At 43.2% G+C, this 14,859-nt stretch overlaps 1 protein-coding gene across 1 annotated transcript in view; it reads right to left on the bottom strand.

Annotated features, from left to right (window-relative positions):
- ADSS1 (adenylosuccinate synthase 1) overlaps positions 1-14,859 on the bottom strand; it is an 83,199-nt gene that overhangs the window by 17,872 nt on the left and 50,468 nt on the right. Inside the window, exons 3-5 of the mRNA XM_088473745.1 lie at positions 4,999-5,061; positions 3,310-3,360; positions 90-156 (exon numbers count right to left, since the gene is read on the bottom strand). Coding sequence (XP_088329871.1) covers positions 90-156; positions 3,310-3,360; positions 4,999-5,061 — 181 coding nt within the window. The remainder of the gene's footprint in view (positions 1-89; positions 157-3,309; positions 3,361-4,998; positions 5,062-14,859) is intronic.

Genomic DNA, 14,859 nt, shown 5'->3' with positions numbered 1-14,859 from the left:
ACAATTTCCATAAAATAAATATAACTAGTAACTTGACTTAACTGTCAAAGAAAATAACTAACAGCACGAAGGTGTAGTAATATAATTACTTTTTCCCATCTTGCGCTTGTCGCTGTACCTCTTGGAGACCGTCAACTGCCTGGTGAAAATCACAAACTACATGGAGGAGAAACACAGAGGAGATACTAAGAATTTGCAGAATTCAAGATATTTGACATTCAAAAGGTTTTTTCATTTATAAAGGTTATTTTAGTTTGCACACTTTCTGCAGTACATATGATATTTTAGGCTAGTCTATGGCAACTTTTAGGTCTCCAGATGGTGTGGATCTGCAAGTCCCAGTAGAATCTTATAGGACTGAAGGCTGCCCAGTAGAATCTTATAGGACTGAAGGCTGCCCTACATGTTAGGGTTGGCCATTGGAAATCCATGATAGGCAATTTCCATTAGATGCTGGGTTTGCAATTGTTGCCACCATCACATGCTTGTTTCCGATGGCTACTCCAAAGGCGTCCATTTTGCTGTGGACAGCAGCAGTGCTCCTTTGTACTCAGTGACGTGCGGTGAGGTAAATGGCTGGGGAGGCACTGGCTAGTATCAGAGCCAGATTTACAGATACATATATGAACCTGAGGGTTCTTGTGGGCATTATACAAAGGTGCAGACTGCACATTCGCACTAGCAAGTCATTGATGAATAAACCGTTGAATGGCTACATGATGCAATAGCGACAACATTTCAATTATTTGATTGTGCCTTTGCGTACAATATCCCTAATACATGTGTACTAGAGAAATGTGAACAGGGAGGTACAATTGCATAGATAGAGCCTGGAAAGAGGGATTTGGGGGAGGTGCCTAGGCTTTCCAAGAAGTTGCAACCACACCCCCAGAATGTTGTGTCTATGCGCAGTGGCAAACGCAGGATTTCTAGAGGGGGGTTTCCAAAGGCTTGATTTTAGAGTGAGTGTGGCCAGTCCATGAAGAGGGTAGAATTAGCACTTAACCAGCTTTAATATGCATCATACAAAGTATATCGTGTGTCATAATTCCAGCATATGCAGGACCAGCGATCACAGTAAGTCATTAGATTCGGCAGTAGGGCCGTCCTACCTGAGCTGAATGCTTTTTATTTTAGATGTGGGCACTATTCCAGAATATCAGAGCAAGTCCTAGAGTATGGGGGAGCAGCAGAATAACCTAGCATTGCCCTGGACATACATGTACATATTGGGCTCTATAGCAGCATATACCTAACAGTGCATGTTTTCCAGATCTCCTAGTTGGTGCACAGGTTATTACTGACTGATTTATTTATTTATTAACAGTTTCGTATACAGCGCAGCATATTCCGTTGCGCTTTACAATTGGAAACATTTATAGAACAAAACTGGGTAATAACAGACAGATATATATATGTAGGAAGGCCCTGCTTGCAAGCTTCCAATCTATAGGTACATGGTAAAAGATCAACAGGTGGTGCTAATTATTTCATTTGTGATACTGTAAAGAACATGCAGCAATAGTAAAATTCTAATACATTACTATTTCTATTGTGGTCATGATGTGGGCTGAGGAGGGGGGTTTCCAGGCAGATGGAAACCCCCCCTGCGTTTGCCTATGATGCCCCCTTCAATGACAGTATGCACCCACAAGTAACACTGCAGGGCTCCCTAAGGCGGAGTGTCCCAAACTGCTGTACAGGTGATATAAAGTCTCATATTAAATACACAGGTAAAAAGTCCTGGAAAAATATTCCCCATTTGCTTAAAGTGCAACAACCTTACCGGGACAGTGATGTATAAAATATGGTCATGTGAAAAGGTCTAAGTTATGGATACAATATTATTTACTTACAAGTTACAACACTATTTTATGCAGCACAGTTGAGCTTATAATCTATCCTGAAGTATGAAAGAAACATATTAGTGAGACAAGGGAACCTTTCCGAAAATTTTGATCTGCTGATTTTCATAGGATTGTACAGTACTTTTTTTTTTCATTTGCATTTATCTAGTGTACATATAAAATATTTCTTGTTAAGGGACTTTACCTAGTTTCTATTATATAGCTAGTAAGTCTTCATGCAGATTTTACAATTCAGTACAGTCTTCATAGTTTTTATTCTCTTATCCATAATTACTTTTTCTCCTCACAGAGCCCTTCTGAGAATCTATTCACACATGATAACACTCTCACTACAATATCCTGGGGACAGGGACTACACATAACATCATTGGTGGTGGATTATGAAATCACTGGGGTCTGAGGACAAGAAAAAAAAAAAAAAAAGGTGGCAAATGGCAGACAGAACGCCCTAAATGTGCCCATGGTATATCCGAATAAATGGCACAACGTTATTTCTAGTGTACTCAGTAGTAAGGCAAGGCCTTTGAGTAGAGGCCATGATGCCGAAATTGGGCCAGTTGGGGGTATGTTAAAGTATGGAGCTATGGTGAAGTTTTAGAGAACACAAACAGGCAGGATTATATAGTGGGAGGACATGGAGGATGCACTGGGTAGAAAAGGAAAGTATTAACAGACACTTGTGGGGAGAGAAGAGGTCCAACATCTCAGTCCAACCAGTTTAAATATATTGACAATTCCTGAGTAAGGTCAGAGGGCCTGATTCAGAGCCGGACGCTCTGACCAGAGCGCTCGCTCTGAATCAGGGCCCTCCTACCTCAACTTGGAGCGGCCTCATGGACGCTCGCATAGCTGTGGGTTACCACCCATAGCTATAGCGAGCGTCCATGATGATGGTCGTGATGGTCAAGACCATCGCGACCATCAGGCTTGCGAAGAGACCCTGCGGTAGGGTCTCGCTGCCGCAAGCCCTGGAGTGATTTTGGCTCTATCACTACTGATGTCAGTGGGGCCGGACTCCATCTGGCAGCCACGCCCCCGCACGCCCACCAAAGGTCACTCACCATCGACAGCACGCCCCCTTTGGTGCGAGATCCCGAGCGACAGATTCCCCATCGCTCGCCGGGTCTCGCGCATGCGCAATTAGGCACCATCGACCCGCTTGCGAGTATACAGCGCTCGCGAGTGGGTCAGAATCAGGCCCAGAGCTTGTACAAGTGTGTGTGAGGCTGCGATGGTTCTTGATGTTACCGATGGTTTGGCAGTCTTGCAAAGTATTACGGATGTGTGTAAGGTAAGGTGGGCGTCCTTATGTTTGTGCTGCGACAGCATAGCGATCGCAGAGGATTAGCGTATCATCGCAGTGAGACTGCGTGCGTAATCGCTATTACAATCGCAGTTGTGATCTGTACTGAATCAGGCCGATAGTGTACAATACACTTACCAATATGTGCTCGGTCAGATATGATGAGTCTATTCTCCCAGTCTTTTAAACCTGTGAAGCAGAGAGTTAAACTGATCATTTCATTATTCCGGGAGGATTCATATAAGAAATAATTTGCAGCGAGTAAATGTCTTAAGTAGCTTCAGATGTTTGGAACATTAGGGGGCAAATGTATTATGTTCTCATTTGGCAAAAGTGCAGATTTATAGCATTATAAAGCTGCAAATTTTTTTTTAAAGGCAAAACCTGGTAAATTCTGCCTTTTAAAAAAACACTGCTTCAAAGAGCGCTGAATAATCTGCACGTTTTTCCAAATCAAAAAATATCAATTTGTCCCTATGAATCAAGATGAATTTACACTTGGGAACAATGGTGGAACATTAGATTGCGGAAGTGTATCATCGATGTAGGTCAGTGTTCGCTAACCTTGACACTCCAGCTGTTATGGAACTACATAACCCAGCATGCACTGCTACAGTTTTGCTATTAGGGCATGCTAAAACTGTGGCAGGGCATGCTGGGATATATAGTTCCACAACAGCTGGAGTGTCAAGGTTAGCCAACACTGATGTAGGTCATCTGCCCGCTGCCCCTGCTATGCACTTCTGAGGGGGCCTGCGAATGGGCTGTGAAAACCCTGTTTTGATTTCACTGCTCTTGCGTCGACATTATAGTGGATGCAGCAGTGAGGGAACCTGGCTTACAGCGATAATGATTACCTGGGCCTGAGCTAGCCATGGAGGAAGAGGAATATGTAGCAGATACACCCTTAAAGTACTCAAATTATACTCCTCTTATGTTACTACCTGTTTGCACAATAAAATCACATTAGTTATCCATCTCTATCACAGCGAGATTCATCAAACCTTCTAGGTTGGATAAGTGGAGATGTTACCCTTAGCAACCAATGAAATATCTAGCAAATACTATAAACTGATGGCTAGAAACTGATTGGTTGCTACTTTTGCTGGTTGGGCCCAGGGCCGTAGCTAGGGTAGTGTGGCCGGTGCTATGGCAATGCACCACAGGTCAGGGGGCGCTGTTTGGGCCTGTCAAATTTCTATTTATTATCATTCTCACTTGTAGCTTCCTCTTATTTCATCCCCAGCATCTCCTGGCCTCCCCTATCTCTTTCCTGGCTCTTCCCCATGAGGCCATTCCCCTTTTTTGGGTGCATTATGTCTCTTTGAAAAATGAGGGGGGTGCCAATGCTCTTTCTGGCACAAGGCACCAAAAAGTCTAGTTACGGCTTTGGTTGGCCCATAATCAGAAATCCAAAAAAAAACATTCACAGATTCTGTAATTTTTTTTCCCCCCAATTTAAGATTCCCCAATTCACCAATCTGTGCCCATACATTACAGATATTTTTCAGTGATTCGCAGATCGTTTCCAGGAAAGACAGATCTGCCAATCATGAAAGGTTTATCATTTTACTAGTAACGGTCTGCCAATCAGCTGTTTGTTACCATGCACTAGCAATCCTCAATTGTTCTGTGAAATCCAACTTGTTGGACAACCTGATTTACAGAATCCCATCACTTCTTGGTCTTAACCTGCGATCTGTGAACCCGATTTTTTTTACACAATCATCTGCAAAACCCAGAATTGCCCCCAAATCATTGCTGATGTATGGGGGCCTTAACTCTACATGAGGTCTGAAATATGTCAGCAATGTCTTATCAATTTACCTTTCTTTTCATTTTTTTCGGCCTCCTCAAACAGTCCTGGCAGATGTATGACTACTCCGTTACCTGTAGGGACATTAAAAGAGCGTTAGAAGATGGAGAAATAATCTTCGCCACACCATTCTTCGGGAAGTGCAGTGATGGAACCATATAACAATATTAAACTCCGCTTCATGGGCTATTAGCGGCCGCAGGACTCCTGAAATATGTTCTTCAGCTGCAACTTAAAAAAGCCAAGAAATACATTTATTCTGGATAAAACTGCACATTAATTCCCAGCGGTTACAGATTACAAAGTACACCAACCAGATTCTGTCCTGCTGGAAAAAAGAACAATATTAATGTGCCACAGGGGAAATATAGTGCGGCTGCATTTATCATTGGTAAACAAGAATAAACGATCAGTTGGGGAATTTTAAAAGAGCTTTTTATATAGATTTCTTACTGGCGCTAGATAAAGTTTGTGCTTTTTTGCCATAAAATCCCATTAAGTAAACAGCCAGTATGTTCAGATAAAAGGATAATAAAATAAAATAAAATATGATGCTCGCTGGAGCTCCGCTAGCGTGGTGCGTGTATAAACCCTTCTAGTACAAGCAATTTATTAGTTTGCTTTTTTAACTGCTCTTCTGGAGTACAGTAGTCAGTATATTTTTTTATGGAGTGCAGCATTTTTATAGATGAATTAACTGCAATCTAGAGGCTTTTATTCTGGATTGCTCGATTGAGCATAAAAGTCTGCATTTTACCGTAACAATAAGACGTTAGAACAAGGCCTGCAGACAGCAGCATGCAATTGTCTGACTGCACATCAGCAGCTTCTGAACGATTAAATAGATGTCCACTCTGACGGCATATGCGAACTATTACTGAGGCCAGTTAAGGCTCTTATCATGTACAAGTAGACATAGACTTCTCAAAAAGAAATCACAAATCTTTGATATACGGAATATAAAACTTTATTTTCTGTAGGAAATAACGGAACAGAAAACTCCAAAGCTGTAACTAGGAGTTACTAGGCCTTGTAGATTTGAAGGAACCCCCTCCCCCACCCCCACAATTCACTGCTGTCCCAGCATAAAATACTGCCGTCTATTGTGGCCCCTGACAGCCAAATTTTGGTTCGGAGACCAATTTCCATACAGAGGCTACAGCGTGTCTGAAGCAGGCGTGTACACCATTGTGTAACGGTGCAGGGGCGGTTTAACAGAGGAGTGTGCGTGTGTTCAGTCACTCTGTAGTCCCTCGTCGGCGTATATCTTTAGTAGACTCTGGCACCTGTGCTAATCTCTGGGAGAATAGTGTGGGTGCCATTTTGCCAGTGATTTTAGTACAATGCAGTACTCTGCATGCGCAGATCTTCTGGCCATTTTCCCGATGATTTCTGGGGCACCGAGGGAGACCTAAGTATCCTGAAGGGGTGCAGGGTAGGGATGGTTATATCGGTAGGTTATCCATCAATGGTCGCCATCAATTGTACCATTAGTGTTGACATGGATGGTACAAAATAAATTGAATGTTAACCATTGATGGTTTCATCTACTGATGGTCATCCCTGTTTTAATACTAGCCGGGCAACGGGCCAATCAGGGAGTGGGAGCAGGATTTTGCTGGTCATGTCGAGGGGCGGAGCTAAACTCTGCGTGCCAGCACATGGAGTGGAAAAAAACTGTCATTTGGCACTGTGCCATCGATGACGGTGAAACATTGGATTGCCGCCATTGAAGGCAAAACCATCGACCATCGGTAGTTAACCATCGATGGTTGTTAATTATCGATGGCCATCCCTAGTGCAGGGTGTTCGGTGTAGGCCTTCCTGCACCATTTATAGATACACCCATGGCTTGATGGTTACACATATCAAAGCTGGTAACTCTCTAGAGCTCTTACTATCCAACACACCTAAAGAGCCTGCATCTTACACGCCCCTTGTGCCTCCAGGCCGATGTCTTCACTGACTTCAATCATTTCAATTAATCAATTAATTGTGACATTTCAGGTAGCACAGCGCAAAGATGTAAATACTGTATATTGCACGTCTTATGCTGAAGTGGGTGTGACCCACCTTTACCACGTCCCAAATGTGTAAGAAAATGAATGTATCCTACAAGTAATTTAAACTTATAATTGGTATTAGCATTATAAGTCCACATATTGTGCCTATTGCAAAGGTAATTTGTGGCTCATTTACGATATACAGCAGGAACCTATAACAGAAATTACAGTATCTGTTGCCAGCCATGGCGTAAGCACATCTCCGCTGGAAAGGGTGGATAAACAATGAGGGTAAATGTCTCATTTATAAATGGCATCAGTTAAAGACATTCTATGGGACAGCTGTGCCATCTGTTTGTACAATACAAGAAAGTCTAAGCGCTAAGTGGAACCGACGGCTCTTATGGCCTGTATTATAATAATTATACTTGCTGTACAAAGCCATTCAGTGTCTGAGGCATTGCAAAACAGCTTATAGTTGCCAACATTTGAAAATAATTTCCAGGGACAGTTTGCTGTTGTTGGACGGTTGTATGTAAGCAGAGTTGTCTAGTGTGACCGTGGAGCGTTGCGTTCCTCCGACATGACATGCTCACTAAACATACGTAGCTATTTCAATATTTATGTTACAGATTAAATTTAAAAAAGGGCAGAGCATTGGAACAGTGAGAATTGCTTCTTTTATACATAAAGTGGTTAGTTGGATAGTACTGAAAAGTGGGGACATTTACAGCAACAAAAATTTCTAGGGACAAATCTGTAAAATGTGGGTCTGTCCCAGGAAATTAGTGACACATGAACTATGCCATTTTCCCGGTGACCTGTGCATACATTATAGACTCTGGGTACACTCTAGTGCCCAGAGTCTATAACTTTGGCGCTGGCCGCGCACAGCTCAGTGCGCTGCCGGCCTCTGGGCGGAGAGGAGGGGGCCCGTGTCGGAGACTGCACACGGGCACCCTCCTCTCTAGAAACGCCCCTGTAAATAAGGGCTTATTTAGCATATATTTCTATTACCGTTTTAAAACTATCGGTGAAAGCTGCTGATGATCGGCGGCTTTGATATTCAAGCTCCTTAGTAAAACTACCTATTGGCTTTAAACATTTTTGCTTGCTAAAAGTATATACTAAGGCATTAATTAAGGAAGAGTGGGTTCGGTTCCCTGAGAACCGAACCGACCCAAATTACGGGGATCCGAGGCAGATCGAGTCGGCTCGGGTTTTCCCGCCTGACTCGGATCTGAAAACGAGGCAAAACATCATCATCCCGCAGGTTTTGGAGTGAAGAGGGTGGAGGGAGGGAGCTGGGATCTGTGTTGTTGTTGGCTTGTTGCACGCTAACGCTGTTAGGGGCTGGCTACTGTTGACCATATAGGGGCTGGCTGTTGTCATGTCCATAAGGGCTGGCTGGCTGTTGTCTATAGAGGGGCTGGTTGGCTGTTTTCCTGTCCGTAGGGGCTGGCTGGCTATTGTCCTGTCCATAGCAGCTGGCTGTTGTCCTGTCCATAAGGGCTGGCTGTTGTCCTGTGCATAGGGGCAGGCTGTTGTACTTGTCCTGTCCATAGGGGCTAACTGGCTGTTGTGCTGTGTTGTCCAAGGGGTGCTCTGTCCTTCAGGGGTGCTCTTCACCCACCCCCAGTGTGAAAAAAATAAAATAAATTGTGTGTTAAACCACACTTGTCATCAGTGCAGGGGTGCTGTGCTGCTGTCTGTTAAGGGGCTGCTGCCTCTTTCAGGGGTTCACCCCAGTGTTAAATAAAAAAAATAAACAATTTTTTGTGTGTGCGTGTTAGCCACACCACCAGTGTTAAAATAATACAAAAATTTTTGTGTGTGCGCATTAGCTGGCAACGTAGGTGTGCAGGGGTGCTGTGCTGCCTGTGTCGTTTATCAAGAGGCTGCTGCCTATTTCGGGTGTTCTCCTTCCCAAGTGCCCCCTAGAAAATTATTAACTGATCAATCAATGTGTTTTTTTTTTTCTGTGTGTGTGTGTGCGTGTTAGCCATGGCATCACAAACGCCTCTGCTGAGATTTGAATAAACATTTTCAAAGGTGAAAAATAAATTAAAGGATATGGTTTAAAAAATGGAATAAAGCAGCTAAAACTGCGTTCTCTATTTATAGTGTCCCTACTACCTACCCATAGCTCCTCTACCTGACTTTCAGTGAGTCAGAGGGGCAACTCCATGCAACCGTATTCCAGAGTGCAGCTGCTTCTCCTGTAACGAAGGTCTGAAGATGTGTAGGGGCCGGGTGTGGTGATATGGAATAAAACGGAACTCACATCCACAAAAGTGGACAATGATCCCCAAACTAACTGGGGGTACAGCTGTAATTTATACACAACACATGATGGGATGACGATATAGGCTTGGGTGATGGTATAATTTGGGGTGATGTATACATCATCTTCTGCACACAATATTAATTTGTCCCCACTGGAATCCACCATTACAGGTGCCTCTGTAATTTTTGCACGTAATTGACAGTAAAGATCTTTCTCATAGAATTTGTATTTCATTTTGATGGACATCATCTTTTCCACATTTTGGAAAAGTAATCTCAGGCCGATCACTGACAAGGTTCCCGGCTGTGCTGAAAACTCTTTCTGAGCGAGTACACACTGGAAGGTGGGCAGCTCAGGTAAAGCAAAGACAATTAGGGGTCTATTTACTAAGCAGTGTTAGGAGACAGAGTGAAAAGTGATGTCTGTGATAAGTGCCGGCCAATCAGCTTCCAACTGCCATCTCACAGGCCGTGTTTGAAAAATGACAGTTGGGAGCTGATTGACTGGCACATTATCACAGACTTATCACTTTTCACTCTGGCCCTGATTCAGAGACGGACGCTCTGAAAGAGCGCTCGCTCTGAATCCGGGCGTTTTGTTTTTTTGTGCGGCCTCCTGGCTGCTCGCTTAGCTGTGGGTGACCACCCACAGCTATAGCGAGCGGCCAGGATGATGGTCGCGATGGTCAAGATGTGGTAGGGTCTCGTGGTAGGGTCTAATAGAGCCAGAAGCTCTCCCACTGACATCACTGGTGGTGTCAGTGGGGCCACCCCCAAATGGCAGGCATTCCTTCGGGAACGCCTCCGTTTGGCCACCCCCCCCCCATTCCCGCCTACCAAATGGGGCGAGCTGTCAATCACCATCGACAGCTCGCCCCCTTTGGTGCGAGACCCGGAGCGCCGGAGCACGATGGGGCCGGCCCGTCGTGCGCATGCCCAGTGGGCAAACATCGACCCGGATGCGAGCGCTCAGCGCTCGCGACCGGGTTTGAATCAGGCCCTCTGTCTCCTAACACTACTTAGTAAATAGACCCCTTAATGTTCATGTTGCCCATAGCATTTAGCAACCAATCAGATCCTGTCTATCATTTTCTAGAATGCAATAGAGAAATGAAAGCTACAATCTGATTGGTTGCTATGGGCAACATGAACACTTTTCATTTTTAGAAACTTAAATATATCCCAAAATTGCCTCTTTTTCCTGCCAGTAGTTATTTTCATGTATCTCTTTCTCTTCAGAGCTGTGTCCGTTGGGAAGAAAAACAATGTCTTCATCCCTTCTGGGGTGAAAATCCACTCCCAGCAAGCAGGCATGGCGCTCAAGAATTCCCGAGAAAGACACAACGTAAGACTTAAACCTTAAATCTGAAATGTTGTATTTAATGCTCTTTTCCGCTTGTTCAGATATCTGATCTGGTTAAGTGGACAGTGGGAACAACGGCAGTTTGAAAGCCATTAACTAAAGGTGCATACACATGGTACGATCTGTACCACCAACAACTTGAAAGATATCTTTCAAAGATATCTTTCAGTGAGTCATCCTGCCACATCTCTGAACATGGAAAATTGACGATATCGTCCAATTTGGCCTGCATGCATGGATGATGAAAGATATGTTTATCGTCCATGCGGGAACGTGCATCGTTGGTCGATCGTTCACTGCCTAACACTTATATGATTGATATATCTTTCAACGATATCATTATTGTTCATATCGTTCTGGAAAATTGTCCCATGTGTATGCAGCATTACTCTGCTTTTTTTTATGTCCCTGTTCAGTTTGGGAAACACCTTTACAGAAGGTTTGCAAAAGATTATTTAAGTCAATAGTTTTTGGAAAGCAGGCACAGGATTCTCCATAAAGATACAACGTAAGGCCTTAAATTAGGGATAGCCAACCTCGGTCCTCGAGAGCTCAAGTTTTCCAGACGACCTAGCTGGTGCACAGGTGTATTCATTACTCACCAACACATTTAGAAAGATCCACAGGTGGAGTTAATTATTACACTTGTGATTCTGTGAGGAGACCTGGAAAACATGCACTGTTGATAGCATTCGAGGACCAGGCCTTAAATCATAGATCTTACGCTTGAGGCCACTAACTAACTATGTTTTTTTTAATGTCCCTGTACAGGTTAGGAAATGCTTTTTCATATGGAAAGCACTACTAGAAGTCTTCCTAGTCCCCTTCTGGGATGAGAAAATCAACTCCCAGCAGCAGCAGCCATGCTCAAGAATTCTTCTGTGGCAAGGACTGATGTGAATGTATCACATTTTTTTGTAAATGCCTCCTCCCCTCCCCTTCTTCCTCATAAATTTTCTTCAGAATAAAAAAACTAAATAAAATTTACTGTCAATCAATCCTTCCCTGCCTTCAACTACATACATAGTCCAACTCTCTCAGGCCTCTCTTGAATAATACAACTGTTTTCTGATGTGCCATGTTTGAAGTTGAACTACCATGTGTTTGTGCCGCCCACTGCTGCAGCTTAGTTTAGTTAGCCATCTAGCTTGGTGCAAATTATGGGCCTAAATTGGATGAAAACAATATAGTGAGCTGTGAGGTGGTCAAAATTGACTGGAAACTAGTGGAAATAAATGTTATTGAGGTTAATAATACTGTAGGAGCAAAATAAGGCCCATTTTATGTGATTTTAGCGGTTTTATAATTCTTTAAGAAAAAATCCAGATCCAAAACCAAAACCGAAAAACAAAACACTGAGATGAGGTTTTGGAAAAACCAATCCAGATCCAAAACCAGGGGAGATCCAGATCCAAAACCAAAACACGGGGTTTAGTGCACATCTCTAGTATTAATGCATCACTTTGACAATTCCTTGCCAAAACATAGTATAAAGTCATTTTGAAATTTTGTGAAGGAAATATGAGTGGTGAAGTTCTTACCTGACCCAATGGTTTATAATTGCAGAAAACGAGACAATTCTAGAAAGGCTACGAATATACTTGTCTCCTCACCCGGAATCCCGGAGACTCCCAAATTTCCAGTGGCCATTTTCGGAGGTTTGACCTCATTGACCGATGCCATCTTGGTACTGTGTTGAGTGTCACAGTGGGAGACAATAGTCTTCCAGTTAGCTCCAAAGAGACCCGCTATCACTGCTTACCAGAACACTGTTCCAGCAACCCTGCACTGCTACCAGAGTCTGAATACACTCACCGGCTGTTGACTGTATGTCACCCTACTCCGCTCCATATACCAGTGTGTGTAACAGTGAGTATGGCTGTACCCATTATCGCTTCAATATACCACTACACTGGTTAATTAACTAAGCTGTTTGTTATCTCAGCGCATCCGCTGGTGTGTACAAAAACTCTGCTACATCATCAAATCTGTACACACATATTTCCAACAGGTTATAGGTCCAGACACACATGTGTATAAAGTACACAGGCCCCAAGCTACTAGAATGCCCACAGCAGCATACAGATGCCATCTTAGGCACATGCACTGCACAGCCTGCCATAGAGCACAGAGTGAAGACAGCAAAGAGTGTTTCCGGCGCAGTGTGACAGAAGAGAAGCTGATTAGAGCACAGAAGCTGCATAATTGGGATTATCAAGTTAAAAGGTGCAGACAATTATACAACCTGGAAGTTTACTATGGAAAAGCGTGAAAGGTTGTGGAAGGTCACAGTAAACCCAGGTGCATATCCAATCCCAGCTGATACACAGAGAGCCATGGATATCATAGGCTGAAATGTACAGCAACACTATTATACATGGGATAGTCAGAAAATGACATGTGGACAGCACTGCAGGCAGGGTACCAAGATGGAGGTCTCACGGGAAGGATACATTTAAGACCTGCATTATACAATACCAAGTTATGCGAATGCAGCAGTATGAGTGATTACATTAACAAAATGATGTATGTATCTCAGCAACTATTGCCTGTTGGAGTGAAAGCAGATGATGAAGAGATTGCAACGGCGATGCTACAGAAGTTAAATCCTGAGTTTAACTTCCTAGTTGTGGCGTTGGAGGCAAACACAGAAAAGTTGACCACAGAAACAGTTAGAGCAAAGTTATTATAATTCCAAGAATGTATGTCATGTGAGTCAAGTGCTGAGACCACTCCATTGCAAACAAAAAGTGATTTTTTTTTTTTTTTAGAAAATTCAAGTGCTACAATTGTCACAAGATTGGTCACAAAGCATTTGAGTGCAAGTAAAAGAATGTGAACCCTATGCAAAGTTGGAAATGCAACAGCATAGATGAATCAGCTCTGAGTGTTACAGATAACTACAGAAAATATTGCTGGTACATTGATTCAGGCATTGATTGAGGGTTGGTGCACCAAGATAGTCGCTTTTCATCTTATCACAAGTAAAGGGACTGGTAACCAAGTACTTACAGCTACAAAGGTTGGAACAGTTAAAGCCTGCTTGAAAATTGGGACTAGAGTAAAAGTCATAGAAATCCAAGATGTGCTTCATGTACCAGAAATGGGAACACATCTTATAGCCATCAGTGTCCTGGAACAGAGAGGCCACAGTGTTCATTTGTCTAAAGGAAAGTGTATTGTGAGAAACAGAAGAGAGTGTGTCATGGCTACAAGCACAAGGTGTCAACAATTGTACATCCTTGACACACAGTACTGTTATGCAATAATGGCTACTGAGTCACAGTCACTAGAACTCTGGCATAGCAGATTTGGTCACTTTGGATAGGATAGTGTTCAGAAACGACAAAGCGGGAGTGTTCAGAAATGACAAAACGGGCCGGTCACAGGAATATCAGTGAGTAACGCAGAGAAACCCATGTGTGAAAGCTGTATATCAGTAAAACAAAGATATCAGCCATTTCCCAAGTAAGTAAGAGACTAGTAAGAGACTACAGCAAGTGTCCTCAAATATCATTGTCTGATCGTCCAGCACATGCTATATCGACCAGGTTTGCCTGCATGCACGGGCATTGGTCGATATCGATATCGACCATCCGTGCCCGCGCATCGATGGTCATTCGAGGGGGCTAAAAAAAAAGAACGATATAAACGATCAAACGATATCGTTATCTTTTATATCGTCCTTTTTATCTGACGGTGTGTATGCACCATTGCACGTATGCTACACTTTGTCTTAGGTATATCGGACAGCTTGCCAATATATATTTGTTCCAAAGATGATGATTCATGACAAAAAAACTATGAAAAATATAGAAGGACGCTGTCATTTAGTCTGTAAGGGGTATATTTACTAAAGTGCAGGTTTTTAGAAGTGGAGATGTTGCCCATAGCAACCAATCAGCTATTATTTTCTGTAAGTTGTTAGATAAATGTTAAGTAGAATCTGATTGGTTGCTATGGACAACATCTCCACTTCTAAAAACCCTCACATTAGTAAATATACCCCTAAGAGTGAAATACACTTTTCTTGCAAATTCAGTAACACTTAGGGCCTGATTCAGAGCCGCTCGTAAGCGGCCGCTCGTTCTTTCCGAGCGATGTTTGCACAACTGCGTATGCGTACAGATCGTAATACGCATGCGCGAACCAGTCAGTGCGGCCGAAAATCATTTGTTCGCTAAATAGTAGAGATGAGCGGTTCGGATTCTGTGGAATCC

Source organism: Taudactylus pleione, unplaced genomic scaffold (genome assembly GCF_031769625.1).
Source record: "Taudactylus pleione unplaced genomic scaffold, aTauple2 ptg000139l, whole genome shotgun sequence".
NCBI classification, from domain to species: Eukaryota; Metazoa; Chordata; class Amphibia; order Anura; family Myobatrachidae; genus Taudactylus; species Taudactylus pleione.
The sequence above is the reverse complement of the archived record's forward strand: the minus strand, read 5'-3'. Positions and strand labels throughout refer to the sequence as shown.